The following is a 26,750-nucleotide window of genomic DNA, read 5'->3' as shown; positions in this document are numbered from 1 at the left end:
AGGAAGGAGGTACGGCTAATGAAAGGGAACAGAAATTACCCCTACCTCCTTCCTTTTTGCTCTTTCTGAGCTGCGCTACAAGCCTAAAAAAGTCATAACATTCCAACTCGCCCACACTGGCACGCTTTTGATCCCTTTAAGCGTAAACTCAGTTTGGTACTTTATTCGTTCTTTTCTCACTGTATTTCAACCAGGATTTAACAAGTGCTGTTCGTGAACACTGCAAAAAATTATTGAACTCCAAGCGTGTTATGTCAAAAAGGCCTTTATTGCTTTCATGCCGAAGCATTTCGCAGCAGCTGGAGTTGTGTCTAAATACTGAAACAGATGGCGCTGCCGGGCGCTGTCGTACCAACGTTGACCTAAATGAACACACCCGGAGGGTAGGTACGACCTTGTACTCGGGCGAAGTTCAAGAAGATGTCTTCGAGGGTGTTCTCCCCGACCAGAACGTGTTCAAGGAGGAAATTTTCCTGGAGCTGCCCCACCTTGGTGAACAGCTCGCTCCAAGGAATTCTCTCCATCAGGTGGTAGCCAAGAAGGTTCTGGACGGCAAGAAAGCACCCAATGACGTACTACATGTACGCCCCTCGCACAAAAAGACAACGGAAACATTTTCATCTCCATCGTCGGAAAAAGGATAACCTCCTAAGCACGATCTAATATTTCGTAAGGCAACCATGTGATTCTATTCGAGATGTCACGGTTACACAGCACAATGCTAAAAAAATAAAGAAGGATTCATGATTCAATGACATCCAACTAGTTGATAGGGTAGAAGATATTTTAGCTGCTATTCCAGTTGGCAACACGTCAAACGGGAAATTGCAGCTAATAGTTAGACACCTAAATATAGTGCGGTTCATTGGAAGGTAGGTATGCTGACCACATACGTAAAATAACATCCGACCACTCGCACGGGATTCCATACTTGCGGGAAGCTTTCTGTGAAAATGTAGAGAGAGCTACTGAGCACGCACGAAAAAAGAGCGTTTCTCAGGAAAATTCCACCTATTCACATGCGTTAGCTTAAGCTGCAGAAAACATAAAATATCTTGTTTTCAAGTGGAAAATAATACAAAACTTACACCTGAGTGCTAATTACTTATATTGCTGCTTTTGTCTTGCGCGTCTCTGTAAGTGCGAACCCATAGCACGTAATAACAGCAGGGATAATATACGAGGATGAAGGGATAGTGGCACATTAATAACGGGAAAGGCAAGATAAAATATCATGTTAGGTTATGTAGAGTTTGAGAAATGCACTGTTCGAAGACGCAGGAAATTTTCATATTCATTATCATAGGCGATAGCGTTATGAAAATCGTTCCAAAGGCGAATAGTTCTTCGAAGCAAGGATTAAGTAAATGAATTAGATTTTGCGTAGATGCGCAAAAAAATGAACTGATTGTACAATCTGTGTGACCTGTAATGGGGACTTTCAAAAGGCAGAACTGATGGCGCTGCATTATTGACGTATGTATGAAATAATGATAGCTGGGCTATATCACCACGATCCTGCAAGGGCTGTAGTGAGGAGTCAAATTTAATCTGTTTTATGCCTGTGTTATACGCATACCATGATCATCATCATCGGCCTGGTTACACCAACTGCAGGGCAAAGGCCTCTCCCATATTTCTCCAACTAACCGGGTCATGTACCAATTGTGCCCATGTTGTCCTTGCAAACTTCTTAATCTCATCCGCCCACCTAACTTTCTGCCGTCCCCTGCTACGCTTCCCTTCCCTTGGACTCCAGTCCGTAACCCTTAATGACCATCGGTTATCTTCCCGCCTCATCACATGTCCTACCCATGCACCATTTCTTTTTCTTGATTTCAACTTAGATGTCATTAACTCGCGTTTGTTCCCTCACCGAATCTGCTCTTTTCTTATCCCTTAATGTTACACGTATCATTCTTCTTTCCATAGCTCGTTGCGTCGTCCTCAATTTCAGTAGAACCCTTTTCGTAAGCCTCCAGGTTTCTGCCCCTTACGTGAGTACTGGTAAGACACAGCTGTTATAAACTTTTCTCTTCAGGGATAATGGCAACCTGCTGTTCATGATCTGAGAATGCCTGCCAAACGCACCCCAGCCCATTCTTCTGATTATTTCACTCTCATGATCCGGATCAGCAGTCACTACCTGTCCTAAGTGGATGTACTCCCTTACCACTTCCAGTGCCTCGCTACCTATCGTAAACTGCTGTTCCGTTCCGAGACTGTTAAACATTACTTTAGTTTTTTGCAGATTAATTTTTAGTCCCACCCTTCTGCTCTGCCTCTCCAGGTCAGTGAGCATGCATTGCAGTTGGTCCCCTGAGTTACTAAGCAAGGCAATATCATCAGCGAATCGCAAGTTACTAAGGTATTCTCCATTAACGCTTATCCCCTATTCTACCCAATCCAGGTATCTGAATACCTCCTGTAAACACGATGTGAATACCATTGGAGCGATCGTATCTCCCTGCCTGACGCCTTTCGTTATTGGGATTTTGTTGCTTGCTTTATGTAGGACTACGGTGGCTGTGGAGCCGCTGTAGATATCTTCCACTATTTTTACATACGGCTCGTCTACACCCTGATTCCGCAATGCCTCCATGACTGCTGCGGTTTCGACTGAATCAAATGCTTTCTCGTAATCAATGAAAGCTATATATCAGGATTGGTTATATTCCCCTCATTCCTCTATGATCAGATTGATAGTGTGAATATGGTCTATTGCAGAGTCGCCTTTACGGAATCCTGCCAGGTCCTTTGGTTGACAGAAGTCTAAGATGTTCCTGATTCTATTTGCGATTACCTTAGTAACTACTTTGTAGGCAACGACAGTAAGCTGATCGGTCTATAATTTTTTCAAGTCTATGGTGTCCCCTTTCTTATGGATTAGGATTATGTTAGCGTTCTTCCAAGATTCCGGTGCGCTCGAAGTCATGAGGCATTGCGTATGCAGGGTGGCCAGTTTGTCCTAGAGCAATCTGGCCACCATCCTTCAACAAATCTGCTGTTACCTTATCTTCCCCAGCTGCCTCCCCCTCTTTGCATAGCTGCCAAGGCTTTACTTCTTCCGGCGTTACTTGTGGGATTTTAAGTTCCTCTAGACAATTCTCTCTTCAATCATCATCGTGGGTGCCACTGATATTGCATAAACCTATATAGAACTCCACTGCTACTTGAACTATCTCATCCATATTAGTAATGATATTGCCGGCTTTGTCTCTTAACGCATACATCTGATTCTTGCCTATTCCTAGTTTCTTCTTCACTGCTTTCAAGCTTCCTGCGTTCCTGAGAGCATGTTAAATTCTATCCATATTATACTTCCTTATGTCAGCTGTCTTGCGGTTGTTGATTAATTTGGAAAGTTCTGCCAGTTCTATTGTAGCTGTGGGGTTAGAGGCTTTCATACATTGGCATTTCTTGATCAGATCAGCTTACTGGTATCCTGTCTGACGAAGTTACCACCGACTTTTATTGCACACTCCTTAATCATGCCCATGAGATTGTCGTTCACTAAGGTCCTCTTCCTGAGTTAAAACCGAATACTTTTCTGTAGCTGGATCCGGAATTACTCTATTTTCCCTCTTACCGCTAACTCATTTATTGGCTTGTAATGTACCCGTTTCTTCCGTTCCCTCCTCAAATCTAGCCTAATTTGAGTTCTTACCATCTTATGGTTCCTGCAGCACACCTTGCCGGGCACGTCCATGTCTTGTATGTTATCAGGGTTGGCGCAGAGCATATGGTCTATTTCATTCCTAGTCTCGCCATTCGGGCTCCTCCATGTCCACTTTCGGCTATACCGCTTGCGGAAGAAGGTATTCATTATCCTCATAATATTCTATTCTGGAAACTCTACTAATAGCTGTCCTCTGCTATTCCTAGAGCCTATACCATACTACCCCACTGACTTGTCTCCAGTCTGCTTCTTGCCTACCGTGGCGTAGAAGTCACCCATCAGTACAGTGTATTTTGTTTTGACTTTTCCCATCGCCGATTCCACGTGTTCATAGAAGCTTTCGTCTTCCTGGTCATCATGAGTGGATGTAGGGGCGTAGACCTGTACGACCTTCAATTTGTACCTCTTATTAAATTTGACAACAAGACCTGCCACCCTCTCGTTAATGAAACAGAATTCCTGTATGTTATCAGCTATTTCCTTATTAATCAGGAATCCGACTCCTAGTTCTCGTCTCTCCGCTAAGCCCCGGTAACACAGTACATGCCCGCTTTTTAGCACTGTATATGCTTCTTTTGTCCTCCAAACTTCACAGGGCACTATTATATCCTATTTACTGCCCTCTAATTCCTCCAATAGCACTGCTAGACTCTGTTCATTAGATAACGTTCTAACGTTAAACGTTGCCAGGTTCAGATTCCAATGGCGGCCTGTTCAATGGCGGCCTGTATACTCCTACCAACATGAAATAAAACGTGCAGCCCTATTCTGAATAGATTCGAGTTTTTCGTTTAAGTATTTCTGATGGGAAGACTAGAAGAATCCGGCTTATGCAAGCTGAGGTCGAACAAACGTTAGATAAGCTAGTTGATCAATGTCTTTAGTAGAATTATGTAACTTGCATACCATTTATCCTAATTATGTCGAAGCTCTGGCGCAAATGTATGCAATGTGCGCTGACCACGAAAGAATCGAAGTTAGGTTAAGACCAAGATTTTTATATTGCGTATCATGTAAAATGTGGATGTTATTTATGTGTTAAAGGAACGTAGATTTAGTGTGCCTGTCGCTAAAAGAGGTAATATTACATTTAGAAACGTTAGGCTTTATTAACCAAGTGTTACACCAAACAGAAATAAGTTCTAGATATTTTTGGAGGATTGTATATCATTGGCACACTTTACGGTGCGATAAAGAATGTAGTCGTCTGCAATAATGTGCACGCGTGAGTATATGAGCAATCGTAATGGCCAAGAATGCTGCCTTGTGGTACATTATATATATATATATATATATATATATATATATATATATATATATATATATATATATTTATACTTATATATATAGCGCATTTTTGCAGACGCAGGTAATGAAGCCTAACGTTGCTAAATGTACTATTATCTCTTTTAGTGACATGCACACTACATCTACGTTCCTTTATCACATAAATAACATCACCCACCATTTTGCATGATACTTAATATAAACATCGTGGTGTTAACCTATCTTCTATTCTTTCTTGGTCAACGCACATTGCATATATATATATATATATATTAACGTTTTCGTGGTTACCTAAGCTACTGGGTAGAACACGAGCCGCACATATACCCAGCGCTCCTAGATTGCGGCAAAGAACTACGTTAAACCTCGGCACCTACCTAATCGCGCACCAAGAGTGAGCCATGTCGGCAAGGACGAGGTTTGTTGAAGATCGGCACTATGTACACATTAACAGGTACTAAGTGATCGAAGTTGCTCCAGTGGTTGTTTGGTTGGTTGGTTGGTTAGTTAGTTGGTTAGATAGATAGATAGATAGATAGATAGATAGATAGATAGATAGATAGATAGATAGATAGATAGATAGAGATATATAGATAGATAGATAGATAGATAGATAGATAGATAGATAGATAGATAGATAGATAGATAGATAGATAGATAGATAGATAGATAGGCAGGGCAGAACCCGAGAAGTGCGTGAAGTCCTCTAAGAATGTTACCGCAATAAAAGGTAAGTAACGGAAACACATAGATGGATATAGAGGCATTCCGCAGTCGGATGGAGTTCGAAAGTAACGGTAATAGCGTTAAAGCTGGGGTACCTTGTTGTCGTCCTTGAGTAGAGTTTTAGGGAAGAGTTCTGCGACAGCTTGCTTGAGCCTGGGCGCGTCTGACTCCGCAGTGTGCTTGAGCAGGAACTCGAGTCGGTAGCCCTGGCCGAACTTCTCGCGCAGTCGCTGCAGCGCGCCCAGACACATCATTTGGCCGTTGGCCATGATGGTGAGCCGATCGCATGAAAACTCGCATTCGTCCATGCTGCAGGTTGGTGAGAGTTGTAAGAAGCACAGTATTATACGACACGTATGTGCTAGAACTTCGAGGAAGCTTCAGCTTGGGACATGCATCGATGTACTATTGTCGTAACCATTTGCGTCATGATTTGGAACAATTTATGTTCGTGTCCTTTTTATCGGACACCAGGGCCGATAGAGATAATGCCCGACGTAAATCTCGGAACATTATTTAGTTAGAATTGCTGACACTCACATTCAAGGAAACAGATTCCTTTTCTCAATGTCGGATATCCCCTGCAAGGCATTATGATGGCCACAGAAATCAGTTGAGCAGAAGAGGTTGAAAAACAAAGTTGGTTTTCTCGGTGCTTACACCTCGACTTGCTTCTGCACTGGCTCGGTTCGGCTGTGACTAGTAAATCGAGCGCTCGATTGCTCCTCGCTTGAACACAGCAATTTTCCCATTCGCTTCGTTGTGTGACAACTCTGCCTGCATAGTGACAGCACTCACTTGTGTGACGTAAGCACAAAGGTCGTCAGCGAGCGTTTCTTGATCTCTGCGACGGCTCGGAAGATCTTGTTCCGTGACACGACGTCCACGCCCGCGTACGGCTCGTCCAGAAACACGAACGGCTGCAGGCCCAGCAGAGCGGCACCGATGGACAACTTTCGGCGGTTGCCTCCGCTGGGACGGGGGGGGGGGGGGGGGGGAGCAAAACCAGATTGCTACATTTTATTTTTTGTTTACAAATACTGACAGGCTCCATGCAGAAGTTTTATCTGAGGGGGACTAGAGAATAATTTTAACAAGAACATGAAGGCAAACAAAGGAAATTCAGCAACAAAGTATTATACAATGGTAAAATGTAGTAGATATGGTGTAACATTGTAATACTAGAATAATTAGTGGGTTTTATACAAAATTGAGTGGACCTACATGATATCTCTATAAAATCTATAAATAGGATTTCAAGTGACCATGTGGATAGCACAAACAGTCATAGATGGTTAATATCTTATTTCTAAATGCCATATGGTCATGAGTACAGACGATATCATCCTGGAAGTCATTCCATTGACCGATTGCTCGTAGAAGCATAGATGTGGTAAAGGCTTGGCTACGGCCGAAAGACGAATAAAACTATGTTGATTATGAAGAATGCGACATAGGCGATGTGGTTTTGATAGTGGCGAGGTATTTGCGTTCGCGTTGTAGACTATTTTGTACAATAAACAGAGAGTGACTATCTTCCATCGTGATTCCAAGGATGATAGCGATAATGAAGTCTTCATGTTAGTCACACTGGAGAGTTGGTTATAATCTCGAGCGATGAAACGTGCAGCGCGGTTTTGCACAGATTCCAGTAAGTTGATTAGACAGACTTGGTGAGGTGAGCAGAAGGGCGATGCATATTTCAGTAGTGGACGAACAAATATCTGGTATTTGGAATGTGGTGGACAGCAAGACAACCATTCAATGGTGCGGCACCAACCGGACTGCATTACTCAAAAGGTGCAGAGGGGGAGGAGATGATCGCAGCCGCTTTACGAGGCACGGTGTTATCTCGTTTATATGCAAAGCTGGGTCGGTGAGCATACGCAGGGCGTATGCTCACCGACCTTAGAAGCAGTGTGCGTGTCCCTAGGAGAACTGGGTCACAATAAAATATTTATTGGTTTTTCTGAACTAAAGAGCGAATTTCTAAACTTTTGCTGAACAATTTACAGTCAGACAATTATGATGCCTCGACATAAACAAATTACAGATTTGTTTTGTCAACTTCAGCGACCGAAATAATTATTCGGACATTGTCACTGTGTTTGCATCCGCTTAGAGCGCTTTACAGTACTGCGGTATTGTACTTTGCCCATTAAGCACATAGTCAATCGCTCTTCCTGCCTCTATGCTACCGCCATTATCAAGGTTCACTATGTAGGCTAACCTTGTGGCTAAAAGCGGGGTCCGAGCCCCGAGTAACAAGCCAATCACTGCGCCGTCTTTATGCCTCTTCGACTGCCTCCTTGTGTCGCGATGCCGCTCAAATAGGAGCGGCATCGTATGAGAATCAGTATGTGTTCCGAAACTTTTTCTCGTGTTTCTAATTTACAAGCTCCCGAATCGGCCCAAAGTTCATTTGAAGGCGGCATCGCATGCATCGAATATTGTAAACAAGGCTTTACGGCTAATAACAAACAGCGCACTGAAAGTGAAGAGGAATGAAGACGTACGCACAAACACAAGCGCTGTGTGCACCTCTCTTGTCTTCGTTTTCAGTGCATTGTTTGTTATTAGGCATGAAACGACACAAGCTTGCCCAGTTTTCTAATCAGTTCGCTTAAGCTTTCATTTCACTGGTAGCGCAGAACGAAACGGTTGTCTTGCACTTGATGAGAAATGAGGAAATATTTGTAATCCTTTTACGAATTTTGTTATTCGAACATTCGTAGTAATAGGACGCAGCAAATTGTAAATATCAGCCAGAATTGTCGCAAATAGGTGTGTGTGAATATTCCCAACTTTTTTAAGATATCAAGTGTAGCCGTTTTCGATGCGATCTTCGAATTCGTATACACTATTGTAAAGAAGAATATTTTTCAATAGTTTTCGATTTCAAAGCGCCAACTGTGAGCAATAAAACACAAAATTGGCCCAGAAATATGGTAAATATCGCGCGCGCAGTACGGGCCTAAAATGCGCCGAGTCACGTCTTTTGCATTCTTCTAAAATATGTTCTACGCCAACAAACTCCCGATTTCTCGCTAATTTCCCATGCACACTTTAAATAAAACTTCGTGACAGAAACGCAGTAATGTAGCACATACTAGGACGTGAGCATCGTTTTATATTTATTATGACAACAGCTGTCTATTACTAGAAGATAGTTCAAAAAGTATTCGATATCCGATTCTATTCGTTTCGCTGCTATTCAATTGACAATCGATACTTCTTTTTTCCCGAAATTGCTACTCGCACACGGCTAGTTGTAAGATTGATAGCTACATAATTTCAATCGGCGTGCGCCAACCTGTACACGCCGCACTCCTTCGATGCGTGCTCGTCGAGGTCAACGACCGATATGATGCTGTCCACCATGGGCTTCAACTCGCACTCAGGGATGCCTCGCAGCCGACCAATCAGGTACAAGTACTCGTACGCATTCAGCCCGTCCAGTAGGCCTCCCAGCTGGAAACAGTAGCTTATCTGCGATTGCCACTGCGATGAACGGGGACAGGGAAAACCAAATTTATGCACACACAGATTTTCAGCCTGTTGTTTTGCCTCTAGGCCACTCTGGAGACACAAACACAGAAAATGGTGCTGCACCTTAAGAGTGCAGCAGAGCCTCTAGCAGTATCCGATAGGTTGACCGCCAATCTCTTGGGAACTTTAGTTTATCTACAAATCAACGCCAAGGAGAAACGAGTGGTGAAAAGCGAAAGGCTTGGTAGGAAATAAAACGAAAATTACAGCAGAATCCATGTCTGACGAATGTCGACGGCAAGGCGATGAGGATTCAAGCGATGTCGCCGCACATCATGTTCCTGAACTCACGTTTATTTATATTGTGCGGTGTTCATTCACGGACATCCGTTTCCTCGGCTACATGCTACCTGCCCTGTTTCGGATGTCGGCCCACTTTTGATATGGCACTCACTTGCCAAGGTCGCCCTTGTGCATTACGGCATGACGACGAGTGTATGACAGCGGCGTAGTGACGATAATGAAATGATGAACAAGGAATGACGTCGATGGCATCATGACAATGAGATGACATTTATTTATTTGTTTATTTACAATACTGTTACTCTCACTCGAGAGCGTGGAGTTGGGTACTACAGTATATATTCATGTTTGTCGGTGTACAGGATTTAAGCACAAAACATTATTTTTAGAAAAGTCAAGGCAGAACAGTTCACTGAAAAAAGGGGCAATTAAAGAAATTAATCTCGTCCAGGGATGGTAATGTCAAAGGGACGCTGTGTTTAGGAATACAAGTGCACGTTCCCACACAACAGTTAACATGATACTTAAAAAAACTAGCTTTGGAGAACGCGTACGTAACCAGTTAGACATATAATGTGAATGAAGTGAAATATAACACTTAATGCGTCGAAAAAATCTATATTTGTGCGATGAGCATGCACTTGGGACATATAACGTTTCGAGAGAGATAGAAGGAACGATTTGAGAAGAAATATCAAGGCAAGAAATCAGCGGGAAAAGTGGCAGTTACAACAATCATCTTAGGACTAAAGGTCATACAGTAATAAAAATGTATGTGTCCACATAACAACTACTTACGAAAAAAAACGGGAAGCCGAAATCATGACAATGGAAACTTTGTGAGGATGATTCATGTCATGATAAATTATTTAATTGACAGACTGCTGCTTCTACTTCTGCAGTAAATTTAGACAACAATTCTATGTTGGTTATAGCAGAATTACTTCGGCTCCATTCAGGTACTACGAGTCAGAGGAAGGAATATTTAAACCTGTCGTTATTGCATTTGTATTGTGTTAAAATGTATGCCTGTTTGTTACGTGTTTCTCAAGCTTCAGACAATAAGATACACGTGGACACGTCCATCTTACAGTTACTCTTTAGCAGCAGAAACAAGCTCAGGGAAGCGTGTTTTGATCTCGTCGACAGAGTTCGCAATCTGGACTACCTCAGAAGATTAGTTGCTGAGTCAAGGCATTTATAGGTATTTAATATGAACCTCATGACCTTTCTTTCTATTGCCTCTTAGTTTTGTTAGTCATTCAAAGAGGAAACCAGACAGACTGTATTTGCGTATGGAGGACTGGATTTACGAACGTTGTGTAGCTTCATTGATGTGATAAAGAGCGCATGGCTTCTTTTGAGGAAGAATAACTTGCCTAACGTTCCTGCAATGATATTCGTAATGTGTTTATCCCAGCTGAGGTCTTAGATTAATATTACCTCAAGGTATTTATGTTGTTAAACTTCAGTTAGCGGTATTCGAATGATCTCATACGTAGAGTCAGATAGTCTAGCTTTCCTTGTTGCATCACAGGGTAGATGTTTGCGTTTTCATTTAATTGCATTTATTTTGTGAAAGTGCCCAATGACAGCTCTACGCCTTAGTATTAGCGCACTTGTATTACACAAAACATAAACCAAACAAACAAAACAGAAAATCTCAATGAACAGTGGTACAAAATGCAACCGAAAATGAATTACTCAAAGACGGGAGTTAATGAGCAAATAGTAGAGCTAGAAACATAAAGATCCTGACGCAAGATATTTTGTTTCGTTACAAGACGTGATATTGCGTGGAGAGGCAAGAAGAAGTCACGCAGAAGATATTAGGGTTACGCAAGTTCGGGCGAAGCATACAAAATGTTAAAACTGACAGTAACATGAATTGAAATCTATCAATTAGAATATCAGATAGCTTTAATTAGTATTTTCGCTATAGATAATGCAGTTGTGGGCGATCAGTTTTATATTTCAATCAGTGTTAGGTGTGATTACAATAATATGGATCAAGAAGAGTAATGGCCCAATAACTGCCCCTTGGGGATCGCCGGAAGTAACTGCAACAGTGTTGGAAAGCTTTTTTTTTGTACATTACAAATTGTGAACAGTTGCTTAGAAATTAAGCTATCCAGGCAGAAAGGGGCCCTTCTGCAACAACACTTTCAACTTTATGGATTAATTTGTTGCGGCATACACAAGCAAATGCCTTAGCTACGTTGAGCAATATAATATTCTGACAGCGGTGATTGGCTGTAAACGCAAGACCGTGGACTAGTTCTGTCAGATAGGTTACTGTTGACGAACCACTGCTAAAGCGATGTTGGTAGGCAGATAACCAATGCTCAATAGAAAAACTGTTGTGGGCTTTAATATTATGCGTCCTGGAACCTTACCGGATGTACTAGGTAACCAATAGTGTATACATTTTTTTATTTATACTGCCTGATTTATGAATCGATATAATTTTTGCAATTATAAATCGTTCAGCACCTCTGGAGTCCCGAGTGATTTGCGAAAAATTAGGTCAATGCAACCGCTGCATCACTCCGCATACCTTTTCGGAATGTCCTGAGGTGAGCTGTCCGGACGGCTGCATTTTTAGGGTGACGTTTAAGGCGAAGATTATGTGTTCCAGCATTCGTAATATCTAATTCGCCAATGCTTACACCCTATCTGGGTTGAATAGGGGAATAATTTTATTGTATATAGCAAATATTGTTTGAAAAAGAATGTTTTGTACATTGGCCTTCGCGGTTTATTGCCCTTGGAGTAGGTGGGACGCTTCTCTATCATTCGTGCGAAGGTGCCTTCAGAACCTCCCGGGCATATTACTAAGAAGGGAAGGTAAGGCTACAATAAAAGGGCCCTGAACCACTTTTATCGAAGTGGGCAAAGACATTTGAAGTGAAAATAGGTTACTTCAAAAATATATTGCTGCAGAAAGCACTTCACAGCCTCAACAGAAGCGAAGTTATTGGCAATGAAAGACGACCTCTGCTGTAGTCCCGTTCCTCATTCAATGCCTTGCGCTACCGAGGCTACGGCGGAGGGCTGCGTGCCCACAACGCTTCGCCTTCTAAATGTTACCGTGGCGCGCAATTGAAATTTTATTTGGGATGCCAATGTAGAAACACGACTTGAGTTTACTGACCCCGACGCGCTATGGTACGTCCTCATTTTCGGAAATAAGCTCGTGTAAGGCGCCGCGCTTAAAAACGCGCGCCGCATTCCTAAGGCCACACCACTGCGCGTTCGCGGCCGCGGAGAGTGGCGAGCAGGCGCGAGTTCTCGCCCTCTCTCTCGATATATATATATATATATATATTTATATATATATATATATATATATATATATATATATAATGCATTATCAATCTATGAATAGCTGTGTCATCTATCCTGAAATTTTACAAGCCAATGCGTAATTTCATGGTCACTGAATCTTTCGTTTCAATATTGTAGTACGCGATGTCATAATGCAGCTCATGTTTTCTATCCTAAATTGCAGGCACAGTTCTCACGCGATTGTTTCCTTCGTAAAAACTCCTTCCTTTGAAATATTCAGTTCGCCACTCTCTTCCTGCCGCGACATTGAATCATTGAAGTTTTTTCCACAACTTCTAGACCTACATCTACTTAACACCATCGTGTCTTAATATGTCTCCTTCTCGTCACTTCGCCGAGACATATTATGTTTTCTTCCATACTATAGAACTGCGGAATACTATACTGGTCATGCTCATTCTTTGTCACCTGCTGAATGCCTATTTATATTTTAACCACTGGTCTTGCATTGCATCTTATTTCACTTTCGTTTTATTTATTTGCTAAATTTGTATTCTGTACTCTCCGCTTCTGTAATTGTACTTTCGGGCTACAGTATGTCGAAGCAATCAAAAAAAGAAATAAATTTGAATCCGTTGGCTGTGCTAATTTGAAAGCAGGCAAATTAGTATTAAAAACAATCATACACAAACCAGAAAGGACCTATTTGCACTATTGGCGGACAAATGTTAAGTTTACACCACAACACACTGGCATACATGTCAGACAAGTACCACGCTACAGTGATCTGCACACAAAGGTAACACTAGACTACCACGGCCTGCGCACCAGGTAGCACTACACCATCCTAGTCTTCACACCAGATGGCAGTAGACCACCCTGGTGTGCACACCAGGTAACACTAGACTGCGCTAGTGTTTACACAAGAGTGTTTACTCCAAAAACACTCGAATACCCCAAACTGGTATGCCGTTTTTTTCATGTGGGTGCATCTTGAAACTACAGACAGATGCAGAGGTCGAGACAGTGCATTGAAAGCATTCTAAACAACCTAACTTTTGAAATCTTTGCTGATCACCTATAGCCTGCAGAACGATTGTGCAACAGTGCTCATTAATATGTGGCTGCCTCAGAGAACATTGTCTTTCAGTTATTTTAGAATTTTAGTTAGGCATTTTGTGTCATCACTCTTAAAACTTTTTCAATGTCGTATTGTCTCTTTCTGTGCCACATGTATGATTACCGTTTGTACTCCTTACACATGAAAATTAGAAAAATTTTAAGTTTACCATGAGGATTCCCATCATGCTACTGACCTTGAATAAATGTTAGAAAAGTACATGTTCACATACGCTTATATAAGTAAAAAGTGGGACTACAGTGATACTGCTCGGGAAATGAATGAATCACATCACATCATACGATTCCATAAGTCACTTATTATGTTCCCGCTGTCACATACATTCACACATTGTCCTCCCACTGTGTACCCCACCATTCACCCAGTACACCCACCATTCTACCAGCACTCACACCATTCACCTGCCATTTACACTGGTCACCTAGTAGATATACCACCATACACCCAGCACACCCATCATTCATTCCGCATGCCCACCATTAAGGCAAGTCACCCGGTTTGTATCCCACCAATACATACCACCATCTACCACTGCAACCACCATCCTAGTACAGCCATGATGAATTCCATCATGCCCACCATCTTTTTCGTCATGCCCAGCGCACTTTCCATCATGCCCAGCATAAAAGTAATGGTGGGCAATGGTGGGATATTCAAAAGCGGAAGACGCAATTTAATTAAGTCTTCCGCTCCTCCTTGTGCTACCTGCACCGTCACATCATTTAAAGTAATTTCCTGCGGTCGTTAACATCCCCTCTATAGCCTCAGATATTGTTGACGCACTCTCCGAGCTCCACATATGCAGTGTGCAATGTTCCAGTGCACCTTGCAACTGTGTACACCCGTGTCGTCCGGATCTCGCTTTCGTCTCAGTCTGCTTAATGTGAGCGGGTTGCGCTCCTGTCATCCGTGCCTTCTGTATTGATCATGCGACCCACGAAGATTCCTCGAAAATCCACTTGTCGCTGCAGCGTGCATGTGTTCTATGCGGTGTGTGCTAGAAATGTGCGCCGGCGTACGACGTGTTTACAGCCAAGTACTACAGTGCATTATAGCAAATAGACACTGCCGTTTGTGTGCACTTTTCTTTGTCATGATCATGTCAATCTGTACAATTGTCGGTTGTCACCTAGAGACAACTAACACAACCATATCCAGCTTTAGTGGACACGTACCAACTAGCGCCCCAAGCGGCCCCGGCACGAAGCTAGCGCGTTTTCAATGGAACGAGCGGGTTTTTCGCGAATAACAAAAGCTGCAGGTCGATTATCGAAAAACGCAGGCGACAGACGTGTTCTGGAAGACAATCCACACGATCCAAATGCAGTGATCACGCTATGGCACGTAAGAATTTTGTTCCCACAGCGATTAAAGGTTTAGCAATGGAAGCCTATGGAAACGACGAAAATTTGTACTCGATTTTCGAGGCACGAACGGTGCCTGTAATTAACCTATGACGTCTATCGTAATACGCAGTGCAGCGTATGTAGTCCGGAGACTTAGCTTTCGATTGATGCCTATCTCGACTCTCCACACATGGCGCAACACTGTTCCCAAAAGCGTTTTTTGTAACACTGTCGTGAAAATTCACGTGGTATCTATAAAAACATAAGCGTACCATTGAGCGAAGCCTCGGAAGCCGTGGCCGAGTGGTAGAATCGCGCGCACCTTTCGTATCCCGTCGCGGTTGCCGTGGTTCGATTCCCGCTTCGCACTTTTTTTTAAGCCGCATAGGGCCTAGTTTTATAGTCTCTCACTAGATGGCAGAATCGCAAAACCCAAGATTTGCTTTCGGTTTTGGTTTTTCCGCAGCGCATTTTTTAAAAGCCGCACAGGACTTAGTTTTATAATCTCCTATCAAATGGCAGAAACAAAAAATTCAAGATTTGCTTTCGGTTCCGGTTTTCCAGTGGTGCTGTGGAAATATTATGCTTTCTATTTTTCCTTCATAAAACGTAGCAGTATCGTGTTCATTAAGTCACCGGTTTTATGAAAATTTTATTCATTGGACATCTTAACTAGAAGCTTCCGCATGGCTTTGTGTTATGAAAAAAGAACTTTCGTGCTTTGTAGCGTGGAACGTGGGAGAACAAAATGGCTATTCTTTTTGCGTTCTTCTGGAAGGTCCGTTTTCTTCGACTTTCGGCTGTCCTTAATGGCACACACTCCGAGCGAATCACGTCCACCTGTGCCCCAATGCCACCCGGTGGCCAGTGCCAATCCTATGCAACATTCGTGTGGAACAAAGGGTCTGCTAGGCTGAGTCGCTGCCCGAACGTTAATTATTTCTAAAGATTCATCGAAATAAGAAATGCACCAACTAGGAGAAGATGTGCAGCGTCTGGATTAATAGCTACTGTTAATGTGTTTCCTACAGCCAAGTGGTATCAATCCGTAGGTGTGGCCGTAAAAAACCATTTGAATAAATGTCCCGTGCTGTGTCTGCCCCGGTCTCTCTACAGAGAAGCTAGCTTGGCTAGCCGTCAGCATTTAGGATCAACATATGGTGTCCTTCGTTCGGTGCATTTGCTTTTAATGCGCAGCATTCTTTGGCGAGTACCCCAGCAATTTAGTAGGAAAATCGTGCAAAATCGTGCAAAATCGTGTCTGTAACGCCAAAAGCTTGACGCATTTCCCATATAAATATATAAAAAAAAAGGGTTGGGGTGGCCAACTTGAAATTGGAAGTGGCATCAGCATAAATTTGGGCGTGATACAGAGATGGGCCACGCTGAATTTGGTAGTGATATGGGAGTGGCCCTACCTAAATTTGGGGCGAAATGTTAGTGAGCCAAGCTGAATTTGAGGCTGATATGGGGGTGGCCCCACCTAAATTTGAGGTGATATAGGTGCGGGTGAGCCTAAGTTTGGGGGAATATTGGGGGTGGGCCAGCCTGGATTTGGGGACGATATGGGAGTGGGAGGACCTAAATTTGGGGGTGATATGGGGGGTGGGCCACCCTAACCATGGGCGTGATATGGGGCTGGACCAAGCTGAATCGGGGGGGGGGGGGTAGGGGGGCTAACCTAAACTTGGGAGTGATTTGCGGTGGGCCATCCTAAATTTGAGGTGATAGAGGGGTGGGCCAGGCTAAGTTTGGGGCTGATATGGCGTTGGGCCAACCTGGATTTGGGGATGATATGGGGGTGGGCCAACCTAAATTTGGAGGTAACATGGGGACGGGCTAACCTAACCATGGGGGTGATGTTTGGCTGGGCCAAGCTGAATAGGGGGGGGGGGGGTGATGGGTGGACTAACCTATATTGGGGGATGATTTGCAGTGGGCCATCCTAAATTTGAGGTGATCGAGGGGTGGGCCAGTGTTAGTTTGGGGCTGATATGGGGGTGGGTCAACCTCGATTTGCAGGTGGTATTGGAGTGGGCCAATATAAATTTGGTGGTGTTGTGGAGGCGGGCCAATCTGTATTTGGGGGCGATATGGGGGTGGGCCAACCTAAATTTTAGGGTGCGTCCAGTGGAAATTTGGGGGACGATTTATGGAAATTCGTGGGTGGACCAACTTCAAAATTAGGGGTTGCCCAATTGAAATTGGGGATTGTGCGAACTCCAAGTTTAAGGCTGGGAGAAAAGAAAATCGGGCGTGGCCAACTTTAAATTTGGGGGTGGCCGAATTTAAATTTGAGGGTGTGCCAACTTGAAATTTCGGGGTGGGCCTATTTAATGTTTGGGGGTGGGCCAATTGAAATTTGGGGGCCCGTTTACGAATCTTTAGACAACACCAGTAGTGTTTCTGCATCTTTTTCATTATCGCAAGAGTACGTGCATTAATAATTGTTACTTAATACTCCTCAAGGTGAGCTACCACTCGAGCCTTCCCAGCCCACTGGGCTAATAATGTCACAGAAGTATTCTCACCGTGACAACTGCGACGTTCAATGTGGAGATCACAAGAACAAATCGCAGACCGAGCTGACCGTTTTCACACCAATGTCATCGCTAACACTACTCTCGTGCTAGAGGCAACACAAGCTTACAACGATCATAATTCAACTTTCACTCGCACGCTAGTCGACACGCTCTCAGTGCACAATTTCGCCCATCATTGGATAGAACCTTGCTGGATGTTTTACTGTCATGTTGCGTCGGTTTTCACGAAGGCCGTCTCCCGAAAAGAGAATACATTTTTGAGATTGACGAGGCAAGCTAGTATATAACTCATACGAAGCAAATGCATAAACGGTTATAGTGATTTTTCAAAAATGAATATAAGTAAATAAGATTTCAGATGGTATTATTTCGACCAGGCATGGCAACGAGTTTTTCCCACCTGTCACAGTGATTTGACCGAAAACCTAATCATATTGCTCAAACGTGTTGCCCCAATACTACATGTGCTAAATGCACAAAATTGCGGTGCGTTGTCACAGCTTCAAAGCCAGGCTATTTGTGTAGGGTTGTTGATATTGTAGTAATGTGAAGTTTTCTTCTTTATAAGAGCACAAAAAGAAAAATATAACAGATGGTAGCTAAGCGTAAAGTACATTGGAAGATCTGAAACCAGCAATTATTTTAATTTGTGGGTTGGTCCTCTCCACCGGTAGATCGCTGTCCGATCACTTCAAAGAATTTTGTTTGTGTGCAACTGCAGCAAAAACTAAGATACTGCCATTTCATTGCCAGGACCTGTATGCTCTCCACACACACAAGGAGGACACCAGATAATTGGCAATATCAGTTTATAAACTGACATTGTTTTGCTGATTTCAGTGTGGCGTGGTGCCGGCGGACGGAGTATTTTCTTAGTATCAGTCCAGTGTTAGCAGTGAGAAGCAGTTCGGTCTACCATTCCCATGAGGGCATACTTGCCATTGTAGCGCTTTACTGTAGGACAAGTTAAGTGCTAAAAACTTGGTGTGCCTTGTCCTTTCCGCAGATCGTCCATCCATTCTGTTATGGTGACGATCAACGTTGTGTCCGTCAGGCCTCCTCCTCATTTTTAGCTTCACCATCACGAGAGTGGACAGAGAAAGGAAGCTTTCTTCACAATCAGCCCCAGCGGGATTCCACCACTCGCAACTGCTGCAATTCGCATTCAGTGGCTGGGCATGCTAACCACATCCTTAGTTTCACAATGACTACAGTACGCAGAAAAAGTAGAGCTTTGGTCGCTATCACTACCACGAACCTATGTCAATGCAGATATAAGTACGTGCAGGGGCTGGGTATGCTAACTTCTCCGCTACCACCTGCTTCCACCACCTTAGATTTTCCAGGCATACCTGCTTCTTGTTTTGATCGCAGACGCATGCAGGATAAACGCGGATAACTAAAAAAGCTCAGTGCCCTTCCACTCTGTGAAGAAACATGACCTGCAAAGCTGTGTATGTGGGCCCCTTAATGGCGAATTGCACCTCCACCGTATGTCAGCACCGCATTGCGCTGTCTTCGGGATCGGCCCACGTATGGGGAGTGCTTAACGCCTGCTTCATCTCCGCCGCGGGTCTCCCCGGCATGGCGTTACATTCGGGATCAGCCTACGTATGGGGAGCGCTGAACGCATGCTTCACCACCGCTGCGGGTCGGGCCGGTATTACGCTATCTTCGGGATTTGGCTCTACACGCGGACGCGATAGTGGGGAAAGTAGCCCTTAAGAGGAAGCTTTAGCTCTGGTGGTCCTATCTAAATAAATGTAAAAGTTGAATTCGTTTTTCTCGACAGCCACTGCATTTAATTTGACAAGGTTTGTTGCATTTAAAACAAAAACTTAAAATCTAGTGTCTGTTGGTTTCGAATTCTTGATTTAGGTCATCATTTGTTTATTCAATATTGTCAAAAATCGCAAATTTTAAGATAACGAAACCATCAAGTTTGGAACTCTCTTTCGGCAATGAAAACTGATGTCTCAATTATGTACATTGTATCTAACAGCACATCTAAAGCAGACAAAATTGATATATTACGCATGAATCTCAAAAAATTTAATGATATGGAAATACAGCTTTTCCACAACCCTTGTTCACAACGTGACGACTTCACGTAAGATATAAATCGGCATATTGGATTTGTCCGCTTTGAATTGTCTAATGGATGCTGTTTACAGAACCGCGATATCAGTTCTTGATGCGGAGGTAATAATTTGTAAACTTCGTGCTTGTGTACTTTTCGCACTTCCGAATTTTTGAATATCTTTTACAAAAATTCAAGCCCTAAATAGAAATTCCGCTTCCAATAGTCACTAGAATTTACCTTTCTGTCCCGAATCCAACAAATTTCATTAAAATCGGTCCAGGGGTTATCTAAGAAAAGCGTATCGGCGTTTTACATCTATTTGAATAGGCCGAGTCGGAGTAGGGCCCGTGTTAAAGCTTCCTCTTAACGACTTCGCTGTAAAAAAAAAAGAATAAAAGAACAAAAAAAACCGCTGCAGCCATCAATATCGCCGCCTCAGATTTCGTCATGATGGCACCGTCACCATCGGCACGGCTCCGTGAGCAGCTACCAACCTGTTTACTTTCGTTATCTTCCATCCCTTTGCGGCCGCGCATTGTCTTGATGCCAGCGACGCGCTAAATCTGCACCATCATTCCGTCATGCATCGCTTCTGCGACCAAGCAAGCTTTCGGCGGCACACGTACACTGCCGCATTGACACCAAAACTTTAAAATGCTTGCCTTCGAGAAAGCAGCATGAATAAAAATGGAATGTGACTATGTGGCCACGGGGAACATGTTCACGGGGCCATACTATTGATGACAGCATCACAAAAGGCTAGATGTGGTCAGGTTGACTTTACAGGTTTGGAAGCAATGACTGACGGGCTAGTTGCTACATTATCACATAAAGAACAGCGCCTAAAGTTAGCGCAGTTTGTGTGCGTTTCCTCCATTGAGTCCCGTCGTGAACTGCTGTTCTTTCTGTGGCTTTACAGATGTTCTTTTCCTGCGTCAGTTACGCCTTCCAAGAGCGTTTACTTCGAAAAATTTTTTCGCATGGCTCTTACAGAAGCATGTTTAGTCGAAAGTTCTTCGCTTGGCTGCATAATCTCGAGGACGGGCGCCAAACTGCTCATTTTCTTTAGCCACATAAGAACCATTACTAAAAATGTATTTAACGTAGCTTTGTTAATTACGCAAACAACTTCTCAACTTACACCGCCCATCTAGAGATTACCAATCTGAATACTCGAATGATAAAATGATGTTAACATTGTTTGTATCGTTTCAATAGTTTTGTTTCGTGCAGTTAAAAGGAGCCGGCATATTGATGGTGCTGTAGACTTCTCATAAAGTAAGTGTGAAAGCTTGGACAGGTTATCTTGGCACAAATAAACTTCATGAGCTTAAGCACATGGCCCAACCTTGCACGTCTGTCTTTACAACCGATTCTCATACATTATACAAGAAGCACCTCAGCGCTACGGCACATCCCACAAGGTGTGTGAGAACATTGTGCGCGCTCCCGATTAGGTTTCTGAGCGTTGGTGGCATCAGGCTCGGTTTCCTGGCATCATAAGGAATAAAAACAGCTTCCTGGAGGAAAGCATTGGGTACATTTTCAGTACTTTGTAACATATAGATAAGCACGGATATGCACGTTAGAACAAAAAGTACTGAAATATTAAGGTGAGGGTTTCGCTGGATGTATTTTAGCTGTCTAATGATAAGATCTAAAGAAAAAAATACTGTGATTTTGTGACAGTTAAGGCTCACATGAAACATGAGCTCCGACACAGTACCCTGGTGGAACTGGCCCCTGGACTACAGGACTACATTGAACCACGATATGCTGGTTTGATAAATACCAGTAATTGGAAAGTGGTTCGCTCTTGAATTTCCTGTATGTCGGCGTCGCTGTGCAGTGTTGGGGGCCCTTTTTAAACCACAAGCATTATGTTTCAGCTAATATTGAAAGCAACTGTATTCTTTTTTTAAGGGGTGGGGCTTGGGCTTTTTTTAGCGTCTAACCACACTTCCAAAGTTATCAGTTAGTTCAAGATGCGCCTGCATGTGTTTCTAATATCCAGTATGTTGTCACGGATTCAATAGCGAAAGAGCGTTATCTTATCAGATTGCGCGCGTGAAGCGAATACTGGCGTACATTCTCCATCACATTTGACGACCCGAAATTTCGCTGCAATGTACGAGCATTCCAATCTGACGAACCGACGCCTTGATCCGTAGATCGGAATCAGAGGAAGCACTTTGCGCGCAGCCATCGTTATGTTTGAGTGTTATTTTCTTTTCCAGCGCAAGCTCATCTTATAGTGAGTAACATTCGTGACTGACTCTTTCGGAAGTGTTTTGTTCTTGACATTACTACAACGTGAGAGTATAGAGGTGCTGCATCTTCATTGAGTGAATACTGGGAAACGGACTATAGCCTTTTCTTGCGTCTGCGTTTGCACATTTACCGCACCAATTTATTTTTCATAAGTTACTTTTTTAATTTGGGGGGCTGTAAAGCACAGCTACCTTTTATTAACACGATGTTTTAATAACACAGAAAATTTAAATGCTTATTGGTCGCTTTCACCTCATGGTAAGGAATTTATATAAAGCCATACTTATGATAATTAAAAGCATATACGTTTGACAACGTTTTATCTGAGTTCCCCTTTGCAAGGTCATACAGACTTGCAGGTGGTTCGTATCGGGGACCCTAGACATATGTCCAACCTCCAAACAAAGGGTTATTCCGAATGTTTCATTTCAGGAAGGCGTGTTACCCTCCTGTCTTTCATTCCCGTTCGCAAACACACATAAGACGAAAGTGCTGCGTGAAGAGCGTCGTTAGTCCGGGCCAACGAGCTACCGTAACTCATCTCGCCTATATCGCTGTCATTTAGGCTTAGATAAGGAATATATATATTTCAAATCGCCGCATCACGAACACAAAAAGAGCTGCCCGCGACCAGCCCAGCTAGGTTTCTTTCATTTCGTACTTCGTCGTAGCGGCTAATAGTAGCTCACGAAGCAGAGCACTGAGTGTGGATATGGCAGAGAAGGTGTTCTATATACTGTCTCGTAACCCGTCTAAAATTGCCCGCCGTGCTACTGGCCATTCCTAGAAAATTGTATATGTGACGCCCAGGCATTTGCAACACAGAAACTGATTTGCGATGGGAGAGTCAAGGTGAGGGACAGGGTGGTTAAGGAGATAAAGACACGCTATTTTCTGCAGTAACTTAAGAATGCATTAATGAATGCCTTCATTTATTGAGAAAAAGGAGGAGCAAGCATCAGTGGAAGCACGTCTTAGCAGATTGGGAAAGAAGCGGGGGACAAAGGGGAAAAGCTGACGCCCGGGTTGCAGGCGAAGTCGCAGCTTTGGGGCGAGAGAATATAAGCAAGAGTTGGTGAAACCAGTTGAATTCCAGTGTAGATGCGTGATGTGCCGAGTAAATGATTGGAGTCACCGCCCAGCATCCGTCCTTTGCGGCAGTATAAGCTCCCGCTGTTCTTGGTAACAAACCTTTACTGAAAACCAATCTTCGCAATTACTTATTCATCAGCCATGCCTAGCCACGTATTCCTTAGTGGCAGGGCCTGTGGATTACAACTACGCTGTCCCGACAAGTTACGACTATAACATGACGCTTGCGGTTACGGATGCCATACTCGTGACTCTTACTATACTACTACTATACTGTGTGAATACTGTAAACATGGGTTTACTGCACAAGTTAGTGAACAGACATTTTAGAACCGCGTTTTTCGCCTTACATACGCTCAACGCAAGCACCACTGCAGCAAGTTAGGGTGCGCGTCCCTTCAAGACAGAGACGCGAACGCAAACATAAGAACGCGTTTGAAGACAGGGTCTTGGGCGTCGTGCCAGACATATCCAAGCCAACAATATGTTAACAATCATGCCGTCGTTTCTATGCAAAGAGGTTATCTATTTAAACTTCTGGAGTGACAGTCCAATCCGCCACCTACGGGAGCGCGTGAAGCCGCCGGGGGCCACATTGTTAGAGAAAAAGGAGCGCGGCCACAGTAAGTGGCTGTGGTATACGCGCGACGCAACCTGCGCTTGCGGTTCTGCGATGGAAAAATAAAATGAAACCCCTTAAGGAAGTATATCAGTGTGCCACTGTGTGTCGCTGTAGTCAAAAATAAAATGCCATGGTGGTGGGTGCCTAGTGTTCTGTGTACAATATGTTGCGAAAACTGAAACACAGTCGTTTCCTGTTTTCTTCATTCAGTAACCTGCCGCGTGCATCGGCACTGTAATGCGCTTTCGTCGATACCTGGTGCGGGCCCGTATTGACACAACGAAATGACCTCGAAATATAGTATCCTTGTGCCACTTCTTAAAAAAATCACTATTTGTGTAAATGAGAGTTTTTGGTTTAAACCTAGAAAACAAGAAAAAAATATTCAACGGTTGGCCTCATTTTTGTCGGGCATTTCAGTTCTAGCTGAAAAGAGCCGGTGAAAGCAAATTTACAATAAAGCTAAGGCGACCCACAATCTGCACGCATCCGCAAGCCTACTTGCGCTCCAATGCGAATAACCTGTCAAAGTTAAGGTCATGTGTCAGGTGGCGGATCAAGCAATCTTTACTTTTTTTTCGTTCTGCATCCGTTCTGCCTGCGTCTGAGGCAAAAACGTGAAGTGGGAAGGCAGATAAACAGAAATTGGTGGAGGCAGGTGGTAGTGTAATGGTTAGCGTGCCCATCTCCCAAATGCAAGATGGTGCATTTGGGAGATGGGCTCGAATCCTGGTGGTTTGTTTGTTAAGACAGCTTTCTGTGCTCTCTGGTGACTGCGAAGCTCAGAATGAGGCGGCAGCCTGACGACAACGGTCGCCGTCAACGCAACGGAATAAGCGTGCGTGCAAGGTCACACCTAAAGCCGAAAGCACATTCAGAGGAAATACACTATGCTCTCGCCGACAAAAAAAAAAAAAAAAAAAAAAAACGTGACGAGTAACGAGCGGTGTTGATGAGCGAGGCTGTAGACGGATAATGTCACCACAGACAGGACCACGCTCCAATCCCGGTGCTCAGCGGAAATATACATAGACAGCGTGTCAACTAGCGTGTAAGTGATACTTCATTAAGGTTGCTGCGTGTTTGTGTTGTGTCTAGCAGGAGCGAGTAGCGTAAGAGATGACACTGGGAGAGACGGCGGTGAGCGAAGTCTGCGAAAAGTAATTGAGGATAGCCATATTGAACGTCGACGCCATGTTGAATAAAGCCTGCGACTTCATTTGCTCAGCCGCCAGAAAGGCTTGAGTGGTAGCATACCACTGGGCGTATTTGGTACCCACAGCGATAAACACACACTTTGCGGAAGTAAACAGAGGAAAGGGACGTAGTGAGTTGACCGCCCTTTTCGATCTCTGCCATAGTTTTAAAAATGAATGTGGCGAAGTGTGACGCACAAAATAGTTTATGTCAGCCCAAATGAATCAGCGTGGTCATACTTGCGCGACACGCCATGGTGGCCTCCCACCAGGACATCATGAAGTTGGAGCGATGAGAGTTTTCATTGGGCACTTGAGAATAAAACCGAGCTCATCAGACACATCCGAGGGACATTTCTAGGGTACAAGAGCACATCGCACCCCCCCCCCCCCAAAAAAAAAAGAAATATATAAATCGCGAATATAAGCTTACGAATAGGCACATCATAAGATCGAGCACTACGGCGCTTGTTGATCTTGTTTAGGATGACGTCAGCATTTCATTCAGCGTTTATTTCTGAGAAAATGAGTTGAAGTTCCGTTTATTTGCATCACAATGGCAGGCGTAATCAGGCAAACATTGACAGCATTTTATTAGAGAGTGCCTGTCTAGTCTGTGGAGATTACGTATTACAATGACAACAAACACAGAAAGCTTTCCTTACATCGATTCGCACATACATGGGATCCGCATAATTTTTTTTACTGTCAATTTAAATGCTTAAGAATGGCGCTCATTAACGCAATATTTCCATTCACAGTGAGTAAAAGCGGCTGTCGTATCCACAGTAGAATTTATTTAAATGGCTTTAATCCCATGCACATTATATCATTGCCAACTTCCGTGGGCTTGGAGTCGTGAAAATGGGATACACTTGACAGGGAAATCAGGAGGTTGATGAACGGCAAGAAGGCAGAAGCTTGCACAAGACCTCAGGGATATATAATGACTTTTTGAGCAGCTTGGTCAGGGGGCCACGCAATGGTTCCCACGTCTATTAAGTATCCTCAAAAAATGCGGGCATTTTGGGAAAGGTAAACCGCTGCAAGTTTCATCACAGCATTAGCCTAAATATAAAAGATGACTTAAATATAAGAAACCATAACGTTGACAGGGTGGCCAAATTTTGGCACAAATAAATTGGCTGTTGAAGCAGTTCAGCTGAAACGCAATGGTGCGAAATAAGGCGAGAATGTCGGCAAGTGTTGAACAAAGGTCAAGTAGGTCCTGTGGCCGACGCCAGCGCTCGGCAGCTGACAAGCGACTGCACGTATTAGCGAGATGCCTAGTCGTCAGTATAGTTACAGTATGATTCGAGTCTGAAATATAGGATGCGGACTCCATCACATTGAACACAGTGCATTCTATGGTGTCATTCTTCGACAGATGGTACCGATTCTCGCGCAATGAGGGTGGGAACAAATTGTCTCACGTGCCGGCTGTCACCTTCCTCCTACTGCTAACATTCCTTCCCCTCCGTAGTTGCTTAGCTTTTATTGGGTTCGGCTGCTAATCACGAGATCTCGGGATCAAATCCCAACCACGGCAGCCGTATTTAAATGGGTGTGAAATGCGAAAACCCGCGTACATAGGGTTAGGCACACGTTCAAAAATCCCAAGTGGTCTAAATTATTCCCGAATCCACCACTAAGGCGTGCCTGCCTCAAAACGAAATCGTGGTTT

General features: G+C 43.6%; 1 protein-coding gene across 1 annotated transcript in view; it reads right to left on the bottom strand.

Annotated features, from left to right (window-relative positions):
• Positions 1-270: 270 nt before the first annotated feature.
• The window catches only part of LOC129381556 (phospholipid-transporting ATPase ABCA3-like), a 62,913-nt gene continuing 36,433 nt past the window's right edge, over positions 271-26,750 (bottom strand). The window contains exons 4-7 of the mRNA XM_055064531.2: positions 9,006-9,304; positions 6,491-6,664; positions 5,788-6,001; positions 271-545 (exon numbers count right to left, since the gene is read on the bottom strand). Coding sequence (XP_054920506.2) covers positions 363-545; positions 5,788-6,001; positions 6,491-6,664; positions 9,006-9,304 — 870 coding nt within the window. The 3' untranslated portion in view covers positions 271-362. The remainder of the gene's footprint in view (positions 546-5,787; positions 6,002-6,490; positions 6,665-9,005; positions 9,305-26,750) is intronic.

The sequence above is a fragment of the Dermacentor andersoni genome, chromosome 11 (genome assembly GCF_023375885.2).
Source record: "Dermacentor andersoni chromosome 11, qqDerAnde1_hic_scaffold, whole genome shotgun sequence".
In the NCBI taxonomy this organism is placed as follows: domain Eukaryota; kingdom Metazoa; phylum Arthropoda; class Arachnida; order Ixodida; family Ixodidae; genus Dermacentor; species Dermacentor andersoni.
This window is presented reverse-complemented; position numbering and strand designations above follow the sequence as displayed.